This window comes from Branchiostoma floridae, chromosome 9, assembly GCF_000003815.2.
Source record: "Branchiostoma floridae strain S238N-H82 chromosome 9, Bfl_VNyyK, whole genome shotgun sequence".
Taxonomy (NCBI): Eukaryota; Metazoa; Chordata; class Leptocardii; order Amphioxiformes; family Branchiostomatidae; genus Branchiostoma; species Branchiostoma floridae.
In genome coordinates this window covers 14,672,204-14,699,712 of record NC_049987.1, presented here as the reverse complement: position 1 = coordinate 14,699,712, position 27,509 = coordinate 14,672,204, and the positions used below count along the sequence as shown (strand labels likewise).

The 27,509-nt window shown below is 40.6% G+C and overlaps 2 protein-coding genes across 3 annotated transcripts in view; one reads left to right on the top strand and one right to left on the bottom strand.

The window, feature by feature from the left end:
- Positions 1-3,493: 3,493 nt before the first annotated feature.
- On the top strand, positions 3,494-12,234 carry LOC118423516. 2 transcript variants are annotated; one of them, XM_035831696.1, is made up of 4 exons: positions 3,494-3,601; positions 8,768-9,613; positions 10,492-10,675; positions 11,469-12,234. In XM_035831696.1, exons 2-4 carry the CDS (start codon positions 8,771-8,773, stop codon positions 11,564-11,566), a joined length of 1,125 nt encoding a protein of 374 aa, XP_035687589.1. In that variant the 5' UTR covers positions 3,494-3,601; positions 8,768-8,770; the 3' UTR covers positions 11,567-12,234. The 2 variants fall into 2 exon arrangements, with proteins under 2 accessions (XP_035687589.1, XP_035687588.1); XM_035831695.1 differs by lacking the exon at positions 3,494-3,601 and having other exon boundaries at positions 8,433-9,613.
- A 2,258-nt stretch (positions 12,235-14,492) lies between these two features.
- Positions 14,493-27,509, bottom strand: part of LOC118422189 (protein MMS22-like) — a 15,678-nt gene continuing 2,661 nt past the window's right edge. Inside the window, exons 6-25 of the mRNA XM_035829705.1 lie at positions 27,101-27,234; positions 26,489-26,579; positions 26,080-26,171; positions 22,743-22,863; positions 22,261-22,347; positions 21,281-21,439; positions 20,744-20,789; positions 20,410-20,496; positions 19,745-19,915; positions 19,140-19,262; positions 18,782-18,880; positions 18,275-18,325; positions 17,693-17,739; positions 17,099-17,183; positions 16,439-16,497; positions 16,195-16,268; positions 15,729-15,789; positions 15,423-15,525; positions 14,981-15,069; positions 14,493-14,827 (exon numbers count right to left, since the gene is read on the bottom strand). Coding sequence (XP_035685598.1) covers positions 14,734-14,827; positions 14,981-15,069; positions 15,423-15,525; positions 15,729-15,789; positions 16,195-16,268; positions 16,439-16,497; positions 17,099-17,183; positions 17,693-17,739; positions 18,275-18,325; positions 18,782-18,880; positions 19,140-19,262; positions 19,745-19,915; positions 20,410-20,496; positions 20,744-20,789; positions 21,281-21,439; positions 22,261-22,347; positions 22,743-22,863; positions 26,080-26,171; positions 26,489-26,579; positions 27,101-27,234 — 1,873 coding nt within the window. The 3' untranslated portion in view covers positions 14,493-14,733. The remainder of the gene's footprint in view (positions 14,828-14,980; positions 15,070-15,422; positions 15,526-15,728; positions 15,790-16,194; positions 16,269-16,438; positions 16,498-17,098; positions 17,184-17,692; positions 17,740-18,274; positions 18,326-18,781; positions 18,881-19,139; positions 19,263-19,744; positions 19,916-20,409; positions 20,497-20,743; positions 20,790-21,280; positions 21,440-22,260; positions 22,348-22,742; positions 22,864-26,079; positions 26,172-26,488; positions 26,580-27,100; positions 27,235-27,509) is intronic.

Sequence of the window (27,509 nt, the reverse complement as noted above, 5' to 3'; positions counted from 1 at the left end):
GCAAAAAAGCGACAACTTACGATCGGACTTCCGAAATTTCAAACAAAATGTGCGTTACTTTCAACACTTGAGTATCATAGTAAAACCCCTGGGCAAAAGGTAAAAAGTTATTTGAGTACCCAAAATTACTTTGTAACTTTTCTACATACGAATGTTGGCTCACCTGGGGGATGACCGCTAACCGCCAAGCGAACCCTTCGGTACCGCAAAAAAGCGACCCCTTACGATCGGACTTCCGAAATTTCAAACAAAATGTGCGTTACTTTCAACACTTGAGTATCATAGTAAAACCCGTGGGCAAAAGGTAAAAAGTGATTTGAGTACCCAAAATTACTTTGTAACTTTTCTACATACGAATGAAGGCTCACCTGGGGGATAACCGCTAACCGCTAAGCGAACCCTTCGGTAACCGCAAAAAAGCGACCCCTTACGATCGGACTTCCGAAATTTCAAACAAAATGTGCGTTACTTTCAATACTTGAGTATCATAGTAAAACCCGTGGGCAAAAGGTAAAATGTGATTTGAGTACCCAAAATTACTTTGTAACTTTTCTACATACGAATGAAGGCTCACCTGGGGGATAACCGCTAACCGCTAAGCGAACCCTTCGGTAACCGCAAAAAAGTGACCCCTTCCGATCGGACGTCCGAAATTTGAAACAAAATGTGCGTTACTTTCAACACTTGAGTATCATAGTAAAACCCGTGGGCAAAAGGTAAAAAGTGATTTGAGTACCCAAAATTACTTTGTAACTTTTCTACATACGAATGAAGGCTCACATGGGGGATAACCGCTAACCGCTAAGCGAACCCTTCGGTAACCGCAAAAAAGCGACAACTTACGATCGGACTTCCGAAATTTCAAACAAAATGTGCGTTACTTTCAACACTTGAGTATCATAGTAAAACCCGTGGGCAAAAGGTAAAAGTGATTTGAGTACCCAAAATTACTTTGTAACTTTTCTACATACGAATGAAGGCTCACCTGGGGGATAACCGCTAAGCGAACCCTTCGGTAACCGCAAAAAAGCGACCCCTTACGATCGGACTTCCGAAATTTCAAACAAAATGTGCGTTACTTTCAACACTTGAGTATCATAGTAAAACCCGTGGGCAAAAGGTAAAAAGTGATTTGAGTACCCAAAATTACTTTGTAACTTTTGTACATACGAATGAAGGCTCACCTGGGGGATAACCGCTAACCGCTAAGCGAACCCTTCGGTAACCGCAAAAAAGCGACAACTTACGATCTGATGTCGCATTATCACAGAATACCAATAACTAAGGGGAAACATATTTTATTGTAATATAATATACAATGCTGCAGAATTCTGGCTGATGTATGTTCTGAACAATTCTGAAGAACTGCCCTTTTATGGCTTTGTCCTTCGAGACTTCTAATTGTTATCTAGATGTTTATCAACTTTCGTTACAAAATACTTGTAGGTATCAATTCCTTTGGTCAATCTCTTAAGAAAAATCGAAAAGTTTCAAGATTTATTGCGTCACCTGTTGTGTTAACAGCTGGTTGGTATAGCCAATAACTAGGCCCTCAACAGTGAATGCTTGTATTTGTTGTTTGTTTGCTTGTTTGGTGAAGAAAGAATGAACAATTGTCTTGTGGGAAGATGTAGATTATAATGATACATATCTCTGAATATCTTCTTAGCCATTTTGATATATGAACAAGATCATCTAGATTTAGGAAATGAGTGTTAGAGTTTACAAGTAACATTAACTCGGATATATATTGAATTTCCCTACTCTATAGGACATAATTATGAACAAAGTTGCTGAACAATACAAAATATGTTCCCATTCATAACATCTAGTATTTCTGAAAGGGTTTCGTTAACAGCTCAAATGAATATTAGAACTATACAATAATATCAGATATTACAATAACGTCTTAACTGTTATTGCTGATAATGATATTATTGTAAGAAATGTTATATATACCATCAGGTTACACTCTAATATTAAGTTTGCTGGATCTAAAAACCCATGTTTCTAATTGCAATGTGACTTTTGTACAAGTACATTAATTTGTGTGATGTATAAAAGTGTCCTGAAAAGAGGACCAAGCATAAACTATGTGAAAACATATACATGGAAGCCGGACAACAAAGAAAATGGCTTTGTCATGGCAAATAACTTGGTATCGATACTAGGAAGCAATGTAAGAGGAAGTAACTCAGAGCAAATAAAACCAGCTTGTTATGGAAAATAAAAGAAGAATTGCAAAAAAGATGTGTCTACAATTAGAGAGACTTGTAGTTCATCTTTTTGTAGTTTTCATACACATCATATTTACACACATGAATGTGGTGGCATCAAATGGCTCAGTGGCTAGGCTAGCAGACACATGATCAAGAGGTCACCATTTTGATTCCTGGTGCAATGGCATTCCTGGCTGAACGTAGACTGGCTCTTAAAATTTACTTTTCTAACTCCACCCAGGTGTAAGAATGGGTACCTGACTTAGGTTGGGGAGGTAAAAGACAGTGCAAGAAGAGGGATGGGCTCTGCCATCCAACAACGTGCCCTATAGACACAGTGGATAACGTTACACATGTTAACGTTACATAAGATATCTTTATTGACATAAGAAAAGTGCAGCGACTTTCCTAAGGTCTATTACAACTACTTACAGTAACGTTACATATACACAGACATGTATGAATATCTATAGATGTGAATAAGTCAACATGTTGAGTATAGCATGTCATTTACACTATTGGTTCTAAAGCTAAACATTATTTTATACATTTACCTATGTGGACACCGTAAGGGTTATCTCCTCCCAGAATGTAGTTGAATTTATCTATCGAACAGAAAAAAAAAATCAAATTCTTTAGAGCAAGCGAAAAGAAATAAGAACAGCTTTGTACGTTTATTATTATGTACATGTACTATGATGTAGTAACGTTACTGGTGAACAAAAACATGAACTGTTCAGAAACGTCATGAAGACGATGCTGCATCAACTATTAAACAAAACCCATCACTGTTTTAAACAGCACAGTACCAAAGTTTATCTATCTACTGTCACTTTTACATTAATTATGCAAATTAGGGATTTATTTGCATAATTGGCTTCTGCTAATATTCCACCTGCCACAAACTACATGCGCGCGTACGCTACATGAATTTAAGTCCTATAAAGGCAACACTGTGAATATAGATTTTCCTCTTTAAGTATGCAAATCAAGTCAGAATTTGCATAATTTGCACATCATTATGTACATGGCTTCATATAGTGGCTGTCCTATGTGAATCAACAAGGACATTCATTCATTCATTCGTCCCATAGCCTTTTAATCAGCCGTAGGCTGATTAATTAGCCGTAGGGGCAGCACAACATGTTGTGCTGTATCAATAGGCATTTTAGTCCTCTGGCGGCGCTTATCTCCTCTCCGGTCTCAACAAGGACACCTGGTTTTAAAGGGGTTTAAAAGTTACCTTGGAATCAAGCCACGAATGGAAAATACCAGCAGGCGGCGGGTCAAATGTGCAGCGGTCCAATCTAACCAATACCACAGAAATACTACATTCAACGTGTCTCGTAGCACGTCTTTGGACTTGCCATCCAGTCTGTAAGGTAAGTCTGATAAAAAACGTTTCAGTCTGATTGAAATCATACACTTTACCACGGAGGTTTATGTTTTTCTGTTTCAGTCAAACTTTACTACGACATACTTCAGCCAAGTTTATCGTAGTCCACCAAACTACGATGTGGCGTTAACGTTGTGTGTAGCGTAACTGGTAAAGTGTTGGGCTCGGAACCTGAGAGGTACGACTCGAGTTCGATACTCGCCGTGCCCCCGGCGTTGTGCCCTTGGGAAAGGCTATTTCGACCTTCCTCACTTGATGGGCACATGACTTCAGCCGGGGAGGTGAAATACTACCTTTACCCATTACCTTCATACATTTTACCATGTAGGTTTATGGTTGTCTATTTCATAATTGTGTGTGGCACTGTTGAAATACGTTACTAAAACTTAAGTGCAGTGCCACATTGCCCTCGTCTGTCTGAAAGCAAAAAACAATCAAGAAACAAAAAAACTAGAGTTCATAGACCACATACCTCCAGAGTGAAATATCCAGAGTGTTTGTAAGGGGGGTTAATGTTTTTGTTTTGTTTTTTGTGATGGCGGGGTTTGGGTTGGGGGCGCACCTCACACCTTCTTGGAGATTACCTCCTCACTTCTACTTGGATATCACGTCTTCACATCCGTCTGAGCTGACCCCACCACCAGCACAACTGTGAACTGGCACATAGCCAGCGTAACTGATGCCACCTGATGTCTTGTGCTCGCGGTGTGTCCTTGAAATGCACATATCAATGTAATGCCTCAGAGGCTGACCAAAGAAATGCATGTTTATTTCAGTCTCGCATCCTTACTTACATGCCTCTACAGGAAGTATTTAAAGAACCCCACACCAACAACTTTACAAAAATACAAAACTTATAGAAATAAATTTAATGGTTTGATTCGCACGTCTAAGAGGCAATATTATCAGGATAGGTTTACAACTGTGTCAAACGATATACGCAATACTTGGAAACTTATAAATGAACTACTTAACAGAAAAAAGGCAAGTGCTACCCTTCCCTCAAAGTTTATGGATGGAGAAGACGAGATAACTAATCAACAAAACATAGTCGACAAATTTAATGATTTTTTTGTAAATATTGGCCCTTCTTTGGCAAACAAAATCGACAAGACTGACCATTCACCCTTATCCTACCTGCAAAATGAATATCCCGCCATCAGTTTGTTCGATGCGCCCAGCACAGCGGAAATTCTTGACATAATTCTTAATCTAAAAAATGCAGCACCTGGAAAGGATGAAATCAAGGCCTCACTACTGAAACAGGTGGCTTCAGAAATTGTAGAACCCATTACATATGTCTTTAGAACTTCCATTGAAACCGGCAAAGTACCCTCCGATTTAAAAGTAGCCAAGGTCATCCCTCTTTACAAATCTGGAAATCCCTGTCTGTTCACAAACTATCGCCCCATATCCATATTACCTGTATTTTCAAACATCTTAGAAAAAGTAGTATACAAAAGAATTCTAAAGCACCTAGATGATAACAATATTCTATATGCACACCAATATGGCTTCCGGAAAAACTATTCAACTTATATGCCCCTTCTACAACTCATAGACAAAATTACGTCAGCCCTGGAAAATAAAGAATTCACAATTGGAATATTCCTAGACCTCTCTAAAGCGTTTGATACAGTCGATCACAACATATTACTTGGCAAACTCAACTCATATGGATTCAAAGGCTCTGTCCTTCAGTGGTTAAAAGATTATCTGTTAGAGAGAACGCAGTATGTTTCTAATAACAGTTTTGTCTCGTCCCAGAAATTTGTAACACGTGGTGTCCCGCAAGGCTCCATACTAGGACCTCTTTTATTTTTGATTTATGTAAACGACCTACCCATGATATCAGAGAAATTTTTCGCTTTACTATTTGCCGACGACACCAATCTTTTTATTTCGCATAAAAATTTTGATACACTTATTTCAACAATAAATGACGAACTTTGCAAATTAAATCAATGGTTTAAGTCAAATAAGCTGTCCCTAAATATTGACAAAACAAATTTCATAATTTTCACAGGAAGAAATAAGAAATACAGTAAAGAAATGGCTAAGATATACATAGAGAATAAACCCATTAAACATGTAAGTAATGCACGGTTTCTAGGAGTCGTTATAGATGAAAAACTCACGTGGAAATTTCACATTGACATTATTTGCAAGAAAATTTCTAAGAATATTGGTATTATAAGAAAAGTTGCAAATTGTCTATCTCGTAAAATATTTATGACTCTTTACCACAGCTTGATATACCCCTACTTAACATATTGTAATATCATCTGGGCTAGTACTTACACGACCTCAATAAAACCTCTGCACCTGCTACAAAAACGTTTTGTTAGAATTGCTTCAAACGCCTCATTTATAGCAAACTCAGCAGCTTTGTTTCACAATCTGAAAATCTTGACAGTATATGACATAAACAAATTACAGTCAGCCATTTTCGTCCATAAAGTTATTCACAACAGTCCCTCTTTACCAGTCCTATATAAAGACATATTCAAGTACAACTCAGATATTCACGATCACAGTACGAGGCAGCAAAACAGACTTAGACCTATTAAAACAAAATCTAACCTAACACAATTCACTATATTGTTTAGGGGCCCATCCATATGGAACACTCTAAGTCTTTCCAACAGAAATTGTCAGTCGCTTTCCGTTTTCAAGAAAAGCATAAAAAACAACCTCATAGAGAAGCCAACTATCTGCTCCTGATTTATTTTTTTGTTCCCTTGCTTCTTGATTATATTATGTTCAGTTATTTTTAAGTATTATACCATGTATTTGGTGCCTGTTTGTTGCATCCCTTGCTTTGATTTTCTGTATTTGCTTTCATCCGGTATTTGCTAGCAGGTTAATTCTATGATTTTGACTTATTTCTTTATGATCTGTAGATCATGTTTAGTTTTGTCTGTTTCAGTTTTTTTTAGTTAGATCATTTGTTGCGTCATGATGATCACTGGGTTTCATTTGATTTATTTGATTTATTATGGTTTGATGTATGGTCTTCATATTCATTTAATAGCATTATGATTTGTAAATTTTGAAGGGGGTAGAGGTTGTATAAGCCACACGGCTTTTTCTCTCCCCTTGCACGTTCTGTTGTTTTCTTTAATTTGCTGTATTTATGATTGTTTTTAAAGTGCAAAATAAAATCAATCAATCAATCAAATGCCTGTATGGTATATACTAAAAAAAAAATCACGGGTCTTAGTGGCCAGTTCAGTTTGTGTCCATATAAGGCCACACAGTCAGTGTCGATAAGGCGTCAGAAGGATGACGGCTGAGACACAACGGTTTACCGGTTTCGACCTTTTATTCAAAAGTCTTCATCAGAATGACAAGAGAGTGGTACCGCACTGGCCTCTACTCTAGTTAGGGCAGTGCGCCCTGAGCAGTTAGGGCAGGAGATAGCCAATCAGATTACAGGATATCATATTGCACTAGCTATGTGGCCAATCAGAGTATAGGGTTCAATGGCCAATCAGCTTACAGGATATCGTTATGCACTGGATAGATCTGGCCAATCAGAGCGTGGTCCATTGTTCTCCCGGCCAATCAGCTTATGGGATGTCATCTTGCACTGGCTGTATGGCCAATCAGAGTATTGGGTTCAGTGGCCAATCAGCTTACAGCATATCGTTTTGCACTAACTAGATTTGGCCAATCAGAGCCTATGTCTAGTCAGGTCAGGGCGCTCTGAGCGTAGTCCATTGTTCTCCTGACCAATAAGGTAGTTCGTCTCATAGACGATTGTTCTACTGGCCAATCAGGTTACATTTAGTGCCCTATGCCCTTTGTTCTATGACATCATCCGTTAGGCGGGAGATACAGACATGGAGTGCGGTACGGCTAACTATGAGCACTTGTACAGAGGTAAAAACAAGACTTGTCTATGCATACATGGCTGTGACTATTACAAAAGAGACAATAGTAAATATGCTGTAGTCTTAGCTTGCCGTGTGGAGAGGAGTTGGCCCCAGTCGTCCTTTGTAGAGTTGTCCTCAGGTGGAGTCTGAACGGCCATCGATCATCCATCAACACGAAGAAGGACACTCCGGTATCAGCCCACTTCAACCTCACAGATCACAACATTGCAGACCTTGAAGTTCTTGGAATCGAAAAACTACGCTACACAGGACATGAAGACACCACAAGACAACGCCGCCTGCAACGGGAGTCCTACTGGATTCAGCAACTCAGGACACTACATCCAGAGGGCCTGAACCAGGAGTCCTTAGAGATCACCAGGGTTTGAAGAGCAGCATCTCGTCGTGACCATCACCCAATGAACACTTATTTCTCTGAAGTTTGCCCTTCTATCCCCTATAACTCATTGGTACAGTCCAGTTCAGAGGTCAAACTATGTCATAGGCTACATTAGAAGCCATCTGGACAAAGGAACATGTCTACACATGTTGTTTTCGTCAGACAAGTGGCAAGTGTGCAGATGTTGTCACACTGGCAACACCAAATCCGTAGGTGTTTATTGGCACCTTTAGACAGATAGGCCGTGAGACTCGGTGGGCGTCACTCCACCGTCATGGGGGCAGGGGCATGGCGAGTATCGAACTCAGGACCTACTGATTCTGATTCCAACGCTCTAGTCGTTGCGCCACACAGACACCCCCTAGAATATGGAATATACTTATTAGCATAAATGCATATCATTGTATATTTTGCCTAAGCTACCTGCATGCCTAAAATAACAGCAATCTGTCGTTCCTTTCTTCAGTCATCATCATTGTAATGTAATCATGTAATGACAAAGATGCCCCTGCAATTTCAAAATCAAATGTTAGGGGGTCAAACTTGTCACACCTTGTCCTGATGTCACAAGCTATGTTCCAACCAAATGTCAAAACCACATCATGCCCAGGACAGAAATTCCATTAAAACAACTACTATGATAATATATTGTCATTGATTAATCAAATTTCCTCCTACTTTGCATAATTTATATTTCACTTAGTACATTTTACTGTCAAAGACGAAAGGACGAGGGAGCAACTATGCAATACTACTCAACGTTAGTAGGGTTTCTATGAATACAAGCACAATTAATGTCAGTATATCTTTGTCTTCGGAGAAAACTCCGTATCTGTGCAAGTATTTCCTAATAGTTCGAGAAATACTACTGCAGAAGATGGCTTCAACAGCCGAGATCGCCATTCCGCAGTCTACCGAAGACATCGCCCCCTCCTGGGTGCAGCAGGTACTGCAGAAGGACCTACCGGGCGTCACCATCACGGACGTCAGTGTCAAAGGAAACATCAGCGAAGGAGAGGGGTTCATTAGCGACATCATCGCTTTTGATGCCGTGGGGACCAGGAACGGCACCAGTCAGCGATACAGCCTCGTCGCCAAACTGACGAACTTCGCGCGGCCGTGGTCGGTGATGAAACAGTGGTCAAAGGACTTTCAGATCAGAGCTGAGACGACCGAAGTCAAGTTCTACTCAAAGGCGGTCCCCGAGCTTCTATCTGTTGCAGTCCAAAGCGCAGAGCAAAAATCTGGGGATGAAGATGACGAAAATCGCCCTCATGCTGAGTCCTTGTTCCTCCCAAAATGCTACTTCGCGGCCACCGACCCGAGCTCCATGCTGTCCGTCAGGGTTATGGAGAACCTGAAAGCTCAGGGGTTCTCCATAAAACCCAAAGGGCAACCACTGAGCCGTGAGGAGACGATGTTGACAGCCGGGGCCCTGGCGCAGCTGCACGGCCTGTCACATCGTCTGGAGCTCCGTTCAGGCGTCCCCCTTCCCGAGAAGTACGACTGGATCATGACTCACTCAGATGTTAGTGACGTGGTGGATGCAGTAACCTACCAATATCAGACCAACCTGAAAGTCTTTGCCGCAGCTTTTCCTGACCAGGCAGACCTTGTAGCTCGGTTGGAAAAGTTACGCCCCCCTCTCATCGGCCCGGAGGACCCGAGGGTCAGAGTGCTTTGCCATTCTGATTGTTGGATCAATAACATTATGTTAAAGGTAGGAAATTACTTTACCTCTTTTGCGTAGCTTAGTGCCCCGGTCTCAGCTTTCCGGCCAGCTGCACACCTAGGTGCCTTTCCAGTTCATCCTGCATACAGATAGCTACTATTTTTCAATATTTTCTCTCTCTCTGATGGTGAAATCAAATATTTACTACTTTTATTTGGTACTTCCCTTTGTAACTATTCCACAAACTGTTTGATTATGTCTCCAACTCAGAACTTCATTATGCAAACTGGCCGTTTCTAACCATGTTTTTTTCCGTGTCCTATATTTCCGGGGGGGGGGGGGACCAGGACTTGCGCTTCCATCAGTCAATACACTAGTATACCATTTGCACAGATTTACTGCATCTTGTCAATCATATGTTATTCTTATTTTCTTTTAAATAGCGGCACCGAAAGAAGTTGTCTTAACTGGACTGGGACGCTACTTGTCTGTTATTTTGCCTTTATGTGTTTGTTCAATAAAAAAAATGTTTTTGAAAAGATAGCTACTGCATCCGCTCGGCTTGTCGGCGATGTCGTTTCTGTGGAGCCTTTACCATAATCTTCTTCCTCTCGTTCTGCTAGGATTGGGCACTGTGCCAATGTGGTTGTTTTTCTTTTACCTACAAACTATCTTCGGCCACCGTTGCATCCTCACCATTATGTTTATAGCTTGCGTGACCATCTTATTTGACAAGCATTTCTTATCACCCTTTTCCTGTTCAAATGTAACGGTTATCTCAAGGAACTTCCAGTTGATGAAAGCTCCTTGGTTATCTGGGGTGATAATGAATATCTTTGTTGCGTTTTGTTGGTTTTCCTTGTTGGTTTTCTTTAATCGTATTACAAGAAAAGTTATGGTTCCTGCGATATTTGGCCCACACAAAGCATGCAGGAGACGTACCCATTGACGCAAGGCTGGTGGACTGGCAGATGCCTCGGTACCTGCCACCAAGCTCAGACCTGGCTTTCCTGTTGGTGTGTAACACCGGTTGGGACGTCTTCCACAACCACAGGGACGACATATTGGCTCACTATCACCACAAACTGCAGGAGACACTTGGCCCAAACGGTGAGATCGGTAATAAGCTCTTTCGCAGAGTTCACTGCCCATGTGCGGACGACAGAAATTCTGGGTAATGTGTCAAAGGTGAAGGCCCCAGAAAGTAAACGTTCCGCCATTTTGCAGACACGTTCTGGACGTTGTTACAAAAATTGAGACAATGGCCGATGAGACCAGACTGTTAACGTCTAAGGGCCTTCACCTTTGACATATTACCATGGATTCCTGTCGACGCCACATGCGTATTACACTCTGCGAAATAGCTTATAAGTGTGCCTATTTCACAGTATAGCACTCAAGTTCTACGTCTACATTTTCTTTGCCACCTTCGCCAAAGAAAGTGTTCGGACCTGTTTTGGGACTTTTTATTGGAAACTTTGGAGGAAAACTCAAGCAGGGGTTGAAAGATTGTATTTTTTTACAAGAAGGTACCCTAGGTGATGATAAACGAAATATATTATATCATGCAAATAAGGGCCCTAGTCTACATTGCAATTGTGGAAAGCATTTTAATTTTGTATTGCATTTTGTATCATGCAGCATTCAATACAGCAGCTTGTGCCCGGAATCTGGATACCTGCCCGGATGATAGCCTAAATGATGATTGACATACTTAGATGTTAATTATGATTATGCCAATCATTATCTGACTCACATAATCATTCAGGAAATGTTATACACATGTAAACCCAATGCGCCCCATGATAGGACTATTCAAATATGTCACATTTGCAAACAAGGGAAACAAGAACATCGATAGACATAAACTATGCATTTTAACAAATAACATATATTCTTCCAGAATCCATGGGCCTACAGAGCTACACGCTGGACCAGTTGAAGGCAGACTTCAAGGCCGATTGTCCGTTCGGGGGTTCCAGCGTATCTTACGCCAGATGATTCAACCTCCAGACACAGATCTGGTGAGGATCGTGAAGGAAATCCAGGGATGGGGAGTTATCTAAGACTACGGCCCCAACCGGAAAAAGGGGGCCCTGCCGGACAGCTAACGTTCACAGGCTATTTTGGGGCACTTACGGACATAACCCATACGTGGCTCCACGGGACACCTTGTGGCTCCTAGCGTATTTTTAGTCCCGGCCGACCACAGGTCGTAGTTAAGTTGGACTTAAAATTAACCCGGGGCCCGGTAACACATAGATGCCGTATGCTAATCGCGAGCACCGGGATAAATTTTGTGGTGTTGGGGCCCGCCCAGGGCTACATCGCCGATATTCCAGAACAACAGGAAACACAAAATTTGATAAGACAATAATATTATTTGACATCTGATGTCACATCATGACAGAATACCAATAACTAAGGCCACAGCAAGTAAATTTTTGGATGACATCAGACTTTTTTTCCTCTTCGGGGATGGTCAAATAGGCCAAAATAGGCAAACATGTTGTGTTGTAGCCTAATAATGATACCTGTAGAAGTGACACTAGGGAGGTAGCCATAATGTAGTTGCAGAAGTGAAACTTGTTGGGTAAAAGTTGCACCAATATGAAAGCCATGAATGTAGTTGCCAGCTTAGCAAGTGATACCAGTGCCCCACACTAGTATCACTTTTACTACACAGGAATGAATGCCTTGTTAGTTGTGATGCCACATTTTGTCACTTCAAATCTTGGTACGACGTTTATCGTGTCTATTTTGAAAATTTAGCCATCTTGGTTTTTTTTACCCATCTTGTTTTTTTTGTGCTATCTCATTATTTTTGCACTCTGCATAGGGTGTCATCCATAGAATTTACTTGCTTTGGCCTAATATAATATACAATACTGCAGAATTATGGCTGATGGATTTCTGAACGATTCTTCAGAACTGCCCATGTCTCTGCATGGAGACATCTAATTGTTATCCAGATGTTCATAAACTGTTACAAAATACTTGAATGTATAATTCATTTGGTCAATCTCTTAAGAAAACCTAAAAGTTTTACGGATTCATTGTGTTAACAGCTGATCGGTATAGCCAATAACTAGGCTCTCAACAGAGAATGCTTGTGTTTGTTTGTTTGTTTGTTTGTTTTGTGAAGAAAGAAGGGTAAATTAACTTGTGGTGAATATATAAACTGTCATCATACAGATTGCTAAATGTCTTCATCTCTTGTATTTTGATACACATGTATAAAGATCGAGTTTCATGAATTGAAATAAGTGACATTTAACTTGGATTTTGCAAGTAACATTAAGTCAGATATATATTGACTTTCCCTAACTCATATAGGACACAAGGATTAGCGAAGTTGAACAACAATATGTTTCCATTAACATCTAATAGGTTTTTGATAACAGCTCATAATCATATAAGAATATCAGATATCGCAATAATAATATCTAAATTGTAGTTGCTAATCATTGTAAGCAGTGATTGTAAGAAACTACATTTACCATTATGCTACATTCTAATATTAGGTTGATAAGTTTCTAATGGTAATATGACTTCTTCACAAGCATATTGATTTGTGTAATGTGTAAAAGTGCCATGAAAAAATAATCACGGATAAACAACTTGCTAACATATACATGTAAGCCAGACAACAACTACAATGGCTTTGATATTGCAAACGATACGTTATGAAAGGGAGGTTAAAGGCGCCCAGAGCAGTTTTTTTAGTCTTTTCAAATTTAATTTTCAAGTCATTTTTACACACAGTAAGCTTGAATAACACTATCTCATTGCATATCGACCTTTATTGAGCAAAGATGATACGTCGTTGAGTGGTGAGAACTCATTAAAAATCTGAGCGCTGCACATGTCATTATTTCAAATTTGTGGAACGCACGCGAACATGACCGATGAATCCCGAACGCTTCCGGAGATGCCGTCACTTGTTCGAATAAAGTTTCGATTTGCGAACGGGCGAATCAGATTCAATTTGCTCGGTGACCTCATGCGTTCGAAAATCTCCGAAAAGTACCGACGGGAAACCGTTAGTGGCTCGATCCTGTGCTGATTTATTGTAGGATATAATAAATCAAAGGGGTCCGTTTGCGACATGTTTGTGCGTCCTTTTAAACGCTGAAAGTACGAAATAATGACACAAATGTGCTAGAATGGTGAAGTAAATGTCAATACCGTACCGATTGTCTCATCCAGAATATCCCCAATTTTAATGCACTAAAAACTGCTCTGGGCGCCTTTAAGTGTGGTAGGAAGTACCCAAGAGCAAGTAAACAAGCTTGGTTTGGAACATAATAAAAGATCTGTTACTAAAAATATGTATCTATTCTACATCAATAAAATGATACATCTACATTAGAGACTTGTAGTTCGTCTGTTGTTGTTTCTATACACAGTATATCTATATATGTGGTGGCATTGAAGTATCTACATATGTGGCAATGAATGGCCTAGTGGCTAGGCTAGCAGACAGAAGATCAAGAGGTCATGACATTCCTCGCTAGACGTAATAAGGCACTTCACACGACTGTCCTCACTCTACCCAGGTGTAAAATGGGTACCTGTCTTTGATTGGGAAGGTAAAAGGCAGTGGAAGTAGAGGGATGGGCTCCACCTTCCAATACCATACCCTAGACACAGTAGATAACAACCAACCGCTGTAACTGCCTCAAAACGGCTATGGGACTACCTTTACCTGACAACCAGTCCCAATGAAAATTGGCCCTATGTATTTGTGTCTTGTTCAGACCATAGCAATTAGTATTCATACTAGTAAGTCTCTCCATACCCATTTATCCAGGACATGAGTGTGTGAGTGTGTGTGACTGTGTGTGTGTGTGCTCACCAATAAAAATATACTAGTATCTTGCACATCAAACTTCAGGGTAAATTGAGACCACCAACAGAGATGTACGAACATTTCCACAAATTCTTTTTTTAAACAAGTACACTTGAAGAAACTTTTTAAAAGGAGGCTTGATAAAACCTCCTTGCTCTTTCCAAGGATCAAAAAGTATATGTTCAAACTTTCTCTTTACTGTGGAATAGAATCTGAGTCACTGGATGAAAGAAGTTAATTTTATTAGACTATTATACCTGAATTATTGGATCTCATATTATAGTTCAAGATCTCATCCAGCAGTTTTTCTGATCCATTACATGATTTGATCATGCTGTTCAGTGTTGAGGGCATCCAGCTGTTCCTGTCCCTTCTGCCCAAGCTGGTTCAGCAGAGATGTGTACGCTTGTCTGAAGACCAATCAGAGCAATGTGCCGTTACATAACACGTTTACAGCAGCAAATCATTTTAAATTCTAGTCAACAGAATCATCAAAACAAAGACTGTGGTCGACCAGTCGAACACTTGGATAAGTCAAATTTCTTTTAATAAACAACACTAACCTAAGCTGTGTGTCTGCGCCCACTCCCCTCTTTTGCTCAACCTCCAGGACAGCATTGGTGAAGACTGGGATCAGGTCTGCTATCAGGTCCTGTTCAAACAAAAGAATGGAATCCTTAGGGTCAAATACTGTAAATGCAGAAATGTTCGCGGTGGATTAATGTTCGCGGTTTTCACAGTGACCACTTCACCACGAATTTAAAACCACCGCAAACATTTGTCTATTATGGTATAAGACTGCAGTCTATGGTGTTACCGCGAAAATAAAACCACCGCGAAAAGTCCTTTTTCCCGTTACCGCAAACTTAAATCCCCGCGAACTTAAATGCATTTACAGTATGTGTACCTTTCAGACTGACAGTTATGCTACTCACTACTCCAAACATCACGATTAACACATAGAAGATAGACTTTTTCTGAAGACCATAAACTGTTTCTACCAACCTTGTACAGCAGGGCTAGTGTCTCAAACGGCCTGAACGTCCTGCTCTGGTGCAGCCTGAGGTTCCGGCCTAAGAAGTCTCTCAGGATGGGTAACAGCACACTCCTGGTAAAGAACAATGGTAACCAAAGAAAGTGAGGGAAAGACTTCAACCAATGATAGCTTGGCAATTAGAACTAGTACTTTTTTAACCAACCGGAGCGGCTGCATGTCTGTGAAATATTTCTATTTTTATGCTTTTATTTTGCATTTATTTGTAACAAGAAAATCAGAAAGGTTGTTGACTTGTTGCAATGGTGATGACCTACCTTGGGGTCACATCAGGACACTGTTGACAGCTCTCCATCATGAATTGGAGCATCTCAGACACTAGTGGAGGAGAATCATTCAAGATGTGATTGAAATGGCAGAAGTCCATGTCGACAGTCATGATACAGCAATCTCGATATAATTCATTTATCTATTTATTTCTGTATTTTTTTAGTGCAACACTAAGAGTTGAAGGTCACAGGTCTCACAATTCTCTCGCACAACGTTATAAATGTTTGTGTGCATAGTACAGTACTACATAGTTTGTTTCCAAAATTTGACTGTTGCAATTTTGGGTGCAAAAGCACATTGTTATTTGTTTCAAAGAACCTGCTACAACATTACTTCTTGGCAGTGATTCATTCATTCAGTTTTACCAACCATAGCAACCAAATGTAGGAAAGACAATAGAAAGATTAAAATGTCTAAGAGTTGTCAACGAAATGGAATTTATCTTGTACAAACCCTGTTTCTTGATGGCAGGCAGGTCACATAGAAGCTGATACTCCATGACAGTTGCAAACAGTACAGGTGTGTCTCTACAAAAAGAATATCATACGTAATTAATATATTTACCAATGTGATTCAATAAAATTACCAAATACAGTACTCCTACAATTACTTGTCACTGCAATTATGGGATGTAAGAAAGTGCCCTTACCAACATTGTTAGGCAATGCATTTATCTAAAAATTAAACAATAGCTTACCTTGCTATCTGACCAGATGTCTGTGTTCTTCTTAACAACTCCAGTATGAAGGAGAAAGTCTGTGAAGACAAAGCATGTTAACGTTAGTCACATAAGGGAAAGTTGTTCAGTGACAGTGATAAGTCCAATCATTGGTCCAACTAAAAAGGTAATGTTAAGGACGACCTCAGTGCGTGCATTGGTTTTTGCCTCATGATGAAATAAACGAGAGATTTTGTTTTCCTCCTGAGAGGAGAAGAAACTACTAGTACCGAAAGTGGGAAAACATATTGTGTGGTAGCCTTGAGGAGAAGGATAGTGCACCGAATAGTCATGGTACCCAAATGACTCACTAGGAGGTCAAGGGATAGGTGGGGTGAGGTGAGGAGCCTTGAGTGTTGTTGTTAATTCAAATGGTATTACACTAGGCTACAACACTAGTGTCACTTGTGCACTTTCAAATACAGGGTTAAAAGACTTGTTGACTGCACGATACCATTTCTGTTGCTTTCATTTTTGTTACATTTATGGTTTCTAATTTGAAAATTTCATTTAGACATCTTGTTTTTTTTACCCATCTTTTTTTCATGCTCTAACATTAGATTTAGGATCTATAGAGGATGTGATCTAAAGAAATCACTTGCTGCGACCTGAAAGACAGTGTTTACAGTTAAGTCTTACCTCAGTAACCCTGTTTGGGAGAGATCCAGACCTCAAGGTTATGTACATGTCCCTGATGCCCTCTAACAGGTGAACACGGAAGAGGCTGTAAAGAAATAAGATTACTGATTTTCCTCAATGATTATGAAAATTAAGTTCTAATTTGCATGTCATTATGTAAATGTCTGTCTTAAGTACCTGCATACCAAATATCATGAAAATTTGTTGTTCCTTTGTTTAGTCCTCCTTGGAATATTTTCACAATTCTAAGTGCCCCTGCAAGCTGACCATACCTACACCACATGTTCCTTTTAGTATAAGCTATCTGCAACCCCAAAACTAAAAGTTTTAAAACCATATCATGTCCGGGTCAAAAGATTTTTAAAATGAGAAGTTCTGCTGCAACACTAGGGTCACACACCAGAGGGCCCAAAGTTGATCTTGACCTCTGTCTTCCCAACACCTACCCACATATCAAATATCATTACAATCTATGTAGAGCTTCAAAAGTTATGCTGAGTGCAAATATTCGGAAACACAGACAGACAGACAGACACCTCCGTTTTTTATGGAGGCAATAAGACATAGGTAAAGGCATTAGCTACCCATGCTCACCTTGCTTCAGTGCTGGGACTATTTGACATGGTTTCACTCAAGGCAAGCTGAAAGTAATTAGTTCAACACAATTGATCTTATACATCAAATATATTATCTGGAATTATAACTGATGACAGTTACTGTAGTTAATGTATTATCAACATATCATATAAATCTTAAATGTCTTAAAAGACAGAATGATACCTTCAATATTTACACACAAACACACTTCTATCTAAAAGGCAACACTACGTAACCGTATATTTGTATACACATAACACTAGTTCACCTTAATCCGTGGGGTTACCTATACCCATTGTTTTAAACAGGCTATTTAAGGATGTCAACAGTGATTTCAAATTGCAATGTCTTAAAAATATTGCCCATTCAAACCACCATCCATCAATACGACCAAAGCTGGTGTGTTATGCAGAAGGGCGTTTATACTAGCTATACACTGTAAATCCCTAAATACTCAGTATTCAAGTAGATCAGATAAAAGTTGCAGATAATAGTCAACTAGCATTACTTGTTTTGGTTTCACCAATGGATTATTACATATAATAAAAACAATACCAGGAATAGAAAGAGTGTACATACCAGTAGAGGATGGTTGGCTTGTGCCTGGCCAGAAGTAAAACTCCCAGACTTCTAATAACACAAATTTGAACCATTTCACATAGAAAAATACAAACTTCAGACTCATTTAAAGTCCCAACCTACTCAACGACTTGACTAAGAGAAAAGCGAATAAGTCTAACAATTAACTAGCTTGTTTCTGGATCACTTCCCACATTTGAATTAATGAAAGACAGAATGTACTTAACAATTCATATATCTTCAGAGAAACGTAATTTCCCCCAGAAGTGTCCTTACCCCAAGTAGTGTCCTTACCCCAAGTAGTGTCCGTACCCCCAGTAGTGTCCATACCCCTTAAATGTCCGTACCCCCAGTAGTGTCCGTACCCCCAGTAGTGTCCATACCCCTTAAATGTCCGTACCCCCAGTAGTATCATCGATATAGCACAAGAACTGCATGCTCCTACACACATGCCCAGCAAACTATAACCTCTATTTTCATGAAAGTGACAAAGCCTGGCCCACTCACCACTGAGAACCTGTGGAAGTACTGCTGTAAAATGTCTCTCAGGGCCTTCTGCACAAATGGGTCCCTCTTATAGCTCAGCTTACTCAAACCCTGGATAAACTGGTGTATCAAACATAAGTTTTTGAGTATTTCAAAATGTCTCATAGCTGTATTTCCATCGTCCTTTTACCGCTGAATATTTGGCAACACCACCGGGGTGGAGGCTATTTCATAAAATGAGGCAATTTTTTTTCAGTCACGCAGAGTTTTCTAGTCTATCTCTTGCCCAATGTCACAAGTTTTATCGTACAGTTCAAGTATGAAATGTATGCTGAATGAAAGATTCACAATGTAAAGGTCAAAGTTTAGATGGCCCTACCAGGTGCAGGTGATCCCTGATGACCCCCATAACTGCAGGGTGTAGAGTTTTCTCTGGGTTGTAGATGGCGCGGGGAAGAACCAACCTGTCCATCAGACTGGGCAGTAGGGACCGGGGGTTCGACTGGTAACAAAAGAATATGATTTGGGCCAATACTGTGTTTCAAAGAGCATAGAGGGCTTTTCTATTGTTTTGTAACAAAGTTAAAAAATGCTGGCTTTATTTTACTAAATGTGGCCCTCAAAATGCAGGAAAGAGTGTACATCTCTGCCACACTACATATATTCCATAGCAAATGTTGGCCAATGGCAACCTTTGTTGCGTGCAAATTCCCAGATCATACAATGTTGGGAATTAAGTGAATACTATATTCCAAGTCTCGGACCTAGTCTCGTGATCTCTCGCGAGACTAGGTCACTCTGTGATCAAGATGTACTGAACACACATGGAAAATGTGTAGGTACATATCTGATATGTTTTCAAAGAGTCGTTGATACATGTACATATATTCCAAGTGTATCTAACCAAACATGCATTACAGTAAGTGTAATTTGCTAAAAGCTGAAAGATATTATTTTCATAGTTTGAGACAAACACACACTTACCTGTACATATAGGATCTTGGTACAGTGTTTGACCATACATCCCACCATGTGATACCCCACCCTCAGAGCCTCAGCTGGTCCTGAGTTCTTCAGGTACGGACCCATGTACCGCAGTACGTTACCATAGTACAACAGTACCTGGTCTCTGAACTCTGTCTTCTCTTGAAGGGACTACGAAAAGATTTGAAGAATTGTCAGAGAAAGGTAACTATTACGTAAATTCACTTACTTTTGATGCTGTTTCAATTCACGACAGGAGGTAAAAATGAGTTTTTTGCGGCAGTTAAAATTCATGGTTGACACAATTCAGTATACTAGTAATTACAAAACACAATCACAGTGTTATGATTCCACATAAAGAGGTCACCTAGAAATTCAAACCAGGGCAAACATTTCAAGATTTACAGCCGGTATTCTCTTAAAATACAGTGCATTTCATAACAGTTACTTTTCTTAATTTATTTTGGAAGATTTCTGATTAAAAATAAAATATATCATCAAATTTCAGTATTGAAAGAAAGGTACAATCATCTATCTGGCCTTTGGCCTCCCTAAACTACATATACAAACAAGCTAGCATATACAAACATACATTTACAATATTCTATACAGTAACATCATTCAAGTACAAGGACAGAAATGTAAAAACCTGTCATGCCTAATACCTGTAGTGAGTTGAAGTGCCTGCCGATAGCTTTAATAAACTTCACTGCTACAGTCTCTGGGTTGTCTGATGGCTCTATAGTAACATGCTGTAGGATATAGAGAGAATGTGTAAAACTAGATGGATGGCAATGACAAACATTCTGTGTAATACAACTAGCCAACAAAGATGATATTAACGGTGAAAGGCAGTAGACATTGAATATACCATATTTTCCCACCACAATTTAAGTATATTGAATATTTAGAAAGTGTACTATATAAATAAGAACACAATTCCAGTTTTAATATTTCAGCAACAAAAAGGAAATCCATGTAACACTGCAGAAAGCATACCTGGCTGTGTAGTATGATCTCCATTTCTGGTAACCTCAACACCAGTCTGGAAAAGAAATTAGTTACTACTGTATTACCTAAAAGAAGACTAAACACAGTGCACTCATACATGGAAAATAACTTAAGCACATGCTAAAATCCTTCCCAAAACTTATATCTCGGTGTATAGGGAAAGAAACAGTCCAGAATGCGTGCAATCCACACAGAAGCAACACACGCTCGCAGACACCACAGGATCGTGTCCAGAAAGGAGCTGCAACTTTCGGAGAAAAACAAGCTAAAATCTAAAATTGTTGGACAGACGAACTGATGTGTCCGTGTGCGATGAGCTCAAGACGAGAATACAACGCACAGGGTCAGGCCACACTATCTAGACCAATCAGGTGGAGCTACGTTTTGACTCGTCTTGATACATCTGGTCCTCATTTGTACCGGTATTCTCAGAAATCGCTCCGTAGAAAAACAGCATTTCTACAGCCCAGGGGCCACACTGTTGTGCAATCACTACAGCAAGAGGCTCTAAAGTCTTTTCCTTACCTGGTGAGTTCCTGCATCTGATCGTCGTCTCCGTATGTCTGCATAACGCACCTGAACCAGGCGTGCACGATACCGGACTGGTACGCCGGACACTCCGCCGACAACTGGTCCATAAAGGACTGGTTAGGAATCAGGTGGCACAGGTACCGGCAACAGATACTGGGAAGGAAAAGAGAAGAGTTCATCACAGAAGCTTTAAAGCGTTACTCCTGTAATTCTTGAATTGTTAATGATAACTTAGTTTTAACAAGAAAGCTTCTGAAAAAAGCTGGCCTGTGTGTATTTTGGAAAAAGCCTGGATGTTAAACAAAATCACACGAAAAAGAGTTTTTAAACATCGAATTACTGTAGTGGTCTTTTTTCTATTAAAAAACAGTACATGAGATTTGTCTAACAAAGCAAAAAAATTGTAGCATGTGGAGTTCGAACCCACGATCCACGGCTGCAGAAGCAACTGCTATATTAAGTACTGTGTCTTAGACCGCTCGACCACGCTGACTCAATTACGCAATCAGGCATATAGCTATAGAAGGCCTATTAGAAGGGTTTGGTTAAATTGACTGATCCATGCATCCATCCATGCATACAAACGAATGGTTGAACCAACCGCTTCTGTCTATTCAAAGCCGGTGCTATTCAGCGGCAAAAAAAGTAAGCTGCTAGGGGGACAACCCTACTTTGCAAGGCTAAAGATTCCTTTCAAAGTCCTTTCTCTGAATCAAGATTCCAAAGAAAATGTTTTATAGAATCTGAAGTTCCTTTTCATTTCCTTGGAAAAATGAAAAGGTGAATTTAGGATTGTCAGATTATTCTTTTATCAACAGTTTGTTGTAGATGTTTCCCATGATAAAAACTGCTTCAAAATCAAAGAATAAACTTTTATAAGTACTACATCTCAAAGGGTAGATGAGATTTTTGTTGGCAATATTGCCCCCCCTTTTCCTTCTTCTTGTTGTACAGTTGTTTACCAGTTGACTTACCTTGCACACACACTGTCCTCTGGGCCAAAGTACTGGAATATGCTGGAGAATGTCTGCTGCTGTCTGGTGAAATCAGGAGTAGATGGACTGGAATAGAATGAGTTGATTTTTGATAACCAATTTCTTTATAATGTGGATCTTTTAGTTTTAAGTACAAGCAAGAACTATACTCTACCATCCCAAAATCAAGACCATGGCATGTCCAGAACACCATAAATCAAAACCAGAAGTTCCACTGCAGTAAATATTCTTAGAAAGGGTCTATGTTCAATTTGTAAGCATTAGATAGTATGCATTTTCACAAAGAGGTAGGAAGGGAGAAAACATAACAAAAATTTTCACTGTGGTTTTGAGTTGGAGGTGAAGTTGTCACTGCAAAAACTGCAAACATAAAACCACCGCGCTTTGCGTTTACAGTAGTATAAAAACCATGCTTTGGAGAATAAGAGAATTCAGACTTGAACAAGCTTGTCAGTACTCACAGATCGAGAGCGAGGAAGGTGAAGCCTGCCGCCACGTCTGCCAAGGTCGGGGGAGGGGTCAAGGTCATGCTGTGCTTCTTCACATAGGGGAAGATGTGGGTCCACAAGGCATCTGCTATATCTGGGGATGGGCAACAGTACATGTTGTCATGCATTACTGTAGGGGAAGATGTGGGTCCACATCCGCTATATCTGGGGATGGGCAACAGTACATGTAGTCATGTATTACTGTAGGGGAAGATGTAGGTCCACAAGGCATCTGATATATCTGGGGATGGGCAACAGTACATGTTGTCATGCATTACTGTAGGTCCACAAGGCATCCGCTATATCTGGGGATAGGCAACAGCACATGTAGTCATGTATTACTGTAGGGGAATATGTGGGTCCACAAGGCATCCGCTAAATCTGGGGATGAGCAACAGTACATGTAGTCATGCATTACTGTAGGGGAAGATGTGGGTCCACAAGGCATCTGCTATGTCTGGGGATGGGCAACAGTACATGTAGTCATGTATTACTGTAGGGGAAGATGTGGGTCCACAAGGCATCCGCTAAATCTGGGGATGAGCAACAGTACATGTAGTCATGCATTACTGTAGGGGAAGATGTAGGTCCACAAGGCATCTGCTATGTCTGGGGATGGGCAACAGTACATGTAGTCATGTATTACTGTAGGGGAATATGTGGGTCCACAAGGCATCCGCTAAATCTGGGGATGAGCAACAGTACATACTAGTACATGTAGGCATGCATTACTGTAGGGGAATAGGTGGGTCCACAAGGCATCTGCTATATCTGGGGATGAGCAACAGTACTAGTACATGTAGTCATGCATTACTGTAGGGGAATATGTGGGTCCACAAGGCATCCGCTATATCTGGGGATAGGCAACAGTACATGTAGTCATGTATTACTGTAGGGGAAGATGTGGGTCCACAAGGCATCTGCTATATCTGGGGATGGGCAACAGTACATGTTGTCATGCATTACTGTAGGGGAAGATGTGGGTCCACATCCGCTATATCTGGGGATGGGCAACAGTACATGTAGTCATGTATTACTGTAGGGGAAGATGTAGGTCCACAAGGCATCTGATATATCTGGGGATAGGCAACAGTACATGTTGTCATGCATTACTGTAGGTCCACAAGGCATCCGCTATATCTGGGGATAGGCAACAGCACATGTAGTCATGTATTACTGTAGGGGAATATGTGGGTCCACAAGGCATCCGCTAAATCTGGGGATGAGCAACAGTACATGTAGTCATGCATTACTGTAGGGGAAGATGTAGGTCCACAAGGCATCTGCTATGTCTGGGGATGGGCAACAGTACATGTAGTCATGTATTACTGTAGGGGAAGATGTGGGTCCACAAGGCATCCGCTAAATCTGGGGATGAGCAACAGTACATGTAGTCATGCATTACTGTAGGGGAAGATGTAGGTCCACAAGGCATCTGCTATGTCTGGGGATGGGCAACAGTACATGTAGTCATGTATTACTGTAGGGGAATATGTGGGTCCACAAGGCATCCGCTAAATCTGGGGATGAGCAACAGTACATGTAGTCATGCATTACTGTAGGGGAAGATGTGGGTCCACAAGGCATCTGCTATATCTGGGGATGAGCAACAGTACTAGTACATGTAGGCATGCATTACTGTAGGGGAATATGTGGGTCCACAAGGCATCCGCTATATCTGGGGATAGGCAACAGTACATGTAGTCATGTATTACTGTAGGGGAAGATGTGGGTCCACAAGGCATCTGCTATATCTGGGGATGAGCAACAGTACTAGTACATGTAGTCATGCATTACTGTAGGGGAATAGGTGGGTCCACAAGGCATCTGCTATATCTGGGGATGAGCAACAGTACTAGTACATGTAGTCATGCATTACTGTAGGGGAAGATGTGGGTCCACAAGGCATCCGCTATATCTGGGGATAGGCAACAGTACATGTAGTCATGTATTACTGTAGGGGAAGATGTGGGTCCACAAGGCATCCGCTATATCTGGGGATAGGCAACAGTACTAGTACATGTAGTCATGCATTACTGTAGGGGAATAGGTGGGTCCACAAGGCATCTGCTATATCTGGGGATGAGCAACAGTACTAGTACATGTAGTCATGCATTACTGTAGGGGAAGATGTGGGTCCACAAGGCATCCGCTATATCTGGGGATAGGCAACAGTACTAGTACATGTAGTCATGCATTACTGTAGGGGAATAGGTGGGTCCACAAGGCATCTGCTATATCTGGGGATGAGCAACAGTACTAGTACATGTAGTCATGCATTACTGTAGGGGAATAGGTGGTCCACAAGGCATCCGCTATATCTGGGGATAGGCAACAGTACATGTAGTCATGTATTACTGTAGGGGAAGATGTGGGTCCACAAGGCATCCGCTATATCTGGGGATAGGCAACAGTACATGTAGTCATGCATTACTGTAGGGGAAGATGTAGGTCCACAAGGCGTCTGCTATATCTGGGGATGAGCAACAGTACATGTAGTCATGCATTACTGTAGGTCCACAAGGCATCCGCTATGTCTGGGGATGGGCAACAGCACATGTAGTCATGTATTACTGTAGGGGAAGATGTGGGTCCACAAGGCATCCGCTATATCTGGGGATAGGCAACAGTACATGTAGTCATGTATTACTGTAGGGGAAGATGTGGGTCCACAAGGCATCCGCTATATCTCGGGATAGGCAACAGTACATGTAGTCATGCATTACTGTAGGGGAAGATGTGGGTCCACAAGGCATCCGCTATATCTGGGGATGGGCAACAGAACTAGTACATGTAGGCATGCACTACTGTATACAGAATTGGGAAATTTGGCAATGCATTTTGGTGAGTTTGTTAGTCTTGTCACAAAAGTCTTACTCTTATTTCAAACAGTTAACTGTTATCAGGTGGGCTCACCGCTGACTCTTTGCAGCCAGGGCCTGAATTGCGAGGCCCTTAGAATAGGCTGGGCTAAATTACATTTGGCGCTATTCAGTGACCTCAAATGATACCTCATTTGGTGCTAGGTACGGCCATTTGACTGTAGGTTTTGAACCAGTCACATGGATAAGGACCACTACAGTAACTCTTTCTTATAACTTTGGTGGATTCTATGTTAAGCTTGAGGTGTATTCTCCAGAAGAGAGTGCTACGAATTGGCTTCAAACTCAAAAATTGCTCAAATGTAAACCCATTTCTTCGATCAAAAAAAATTGCATAAACATGCTCCTACAATGCTTTGTTATCAAATAACAATATTCATCATCATCATCTGTTTGATACAATATTCAAGTTAGAGAATGTTGCACACCTCTATACTGCTGCTGTAGAACTGCCATGTTGGTAGACTGTATCTGCTGAACTCCCTCCTCCTGTTGTCTTAGGGCTCGTTTATACAGACTTCTGCAGGGACACAAGTGTGGGAGACCATAATGTTACAGTGCTACAGTAAATCCATTTAGGTTCACAGCATGCTGAAAATCTGCTTTGTGTTCCCTGTTGAAACGACCGTCTAATGGAAGAAAGAGGAAAATGTTGACAGAGAGAGGTATAAAATGTATGTGTAACCACAAAAAAACATCCGGGCATATCAGGGGTGTTAAACCCAGGACCTCTGGGTTCTGAGCAAAACGTCCTATTGATTGTGTTACACAAATTGTATGTCACATTTAGGGATTTTTCCACATAGTTCAATTCTTCTTCCAAAACATTTTTCTTACCTGTGTTTAGCCAGCAGTGTCTGTATAAAGTTGAAGACTGTCCTCAGTTCAGTCTCCCTACAAACTGGCAGTAGCTGGGAGTACCCTGAGGCTAGAAAACAGAAAAGGGGAGAAAAAAAGGCCTTTTGATCAACTTCAACAGATAAGAAGCTCTTTCTCAAACTGGTCATACCAAGCAGAACTGACCGTTTGTAAAGCATAAGTCATGCTACTGGATGGACCAGATAGATTGGAGCTTTCCTCTGAAAGAGCAAGAATACAACCAGGTTTCTGTGCACACAAAATCACGTAACATACTTCACTCAGCACTAAAAATAGGACTTACTTGCGACAACATGACATTTATCCAATTATAGACATAATTATGATATTCAGGAGCAGATCCTTAGTTTGCATAACATACTGTATAACATGCATAACATAACTATAATAAAAGGAAGGAAGGGAGAAATGAAGAAAGAAAGGAAGGAAGGAAGATAGGAAAGAAGACCAGAAGCTCCTACCCCGTAGTCCTAACTTTTGCGCAGCCTCATTACTCTTTGGGTACCGACTGGCTGTCTTCAAAGGTCAGAATTCAAATGTGAGAATAATACACAGCATTGTTGCCCTTACCCAGTAGCTTGGCCTGTGAGAGGTGCAGTAGAGTGCTGTTCTCACATAGATCCTGGCTGGACTCCACATAGATACTGAGCAGGGCCCACAGCTGGTGCCGTAAGGACGGATCTAAACCCTTCTGGGAAAACTCACTGGGGAATAGGAACGATGACTTTCGTGAAAAACATTGGAGAAGCATTCAGAACCTATTTTTTTCTGGCATTTTAGTAAAAAATACTTAGAATATCAAAAGTACATGTTATTTCAGACAGCTTATTCTCTATCCATATCTATCATCCATTTGTTGGTCTGTAAACAACAACAAACTTGAAGAAGGCTAGAGATCATACAGTGAAACTTTCAGGAACTTACTGTAAAGTTGTTTATTTTCGCATGGATTTAGGTTGAAGTAAGAGAAAAAAAGAGT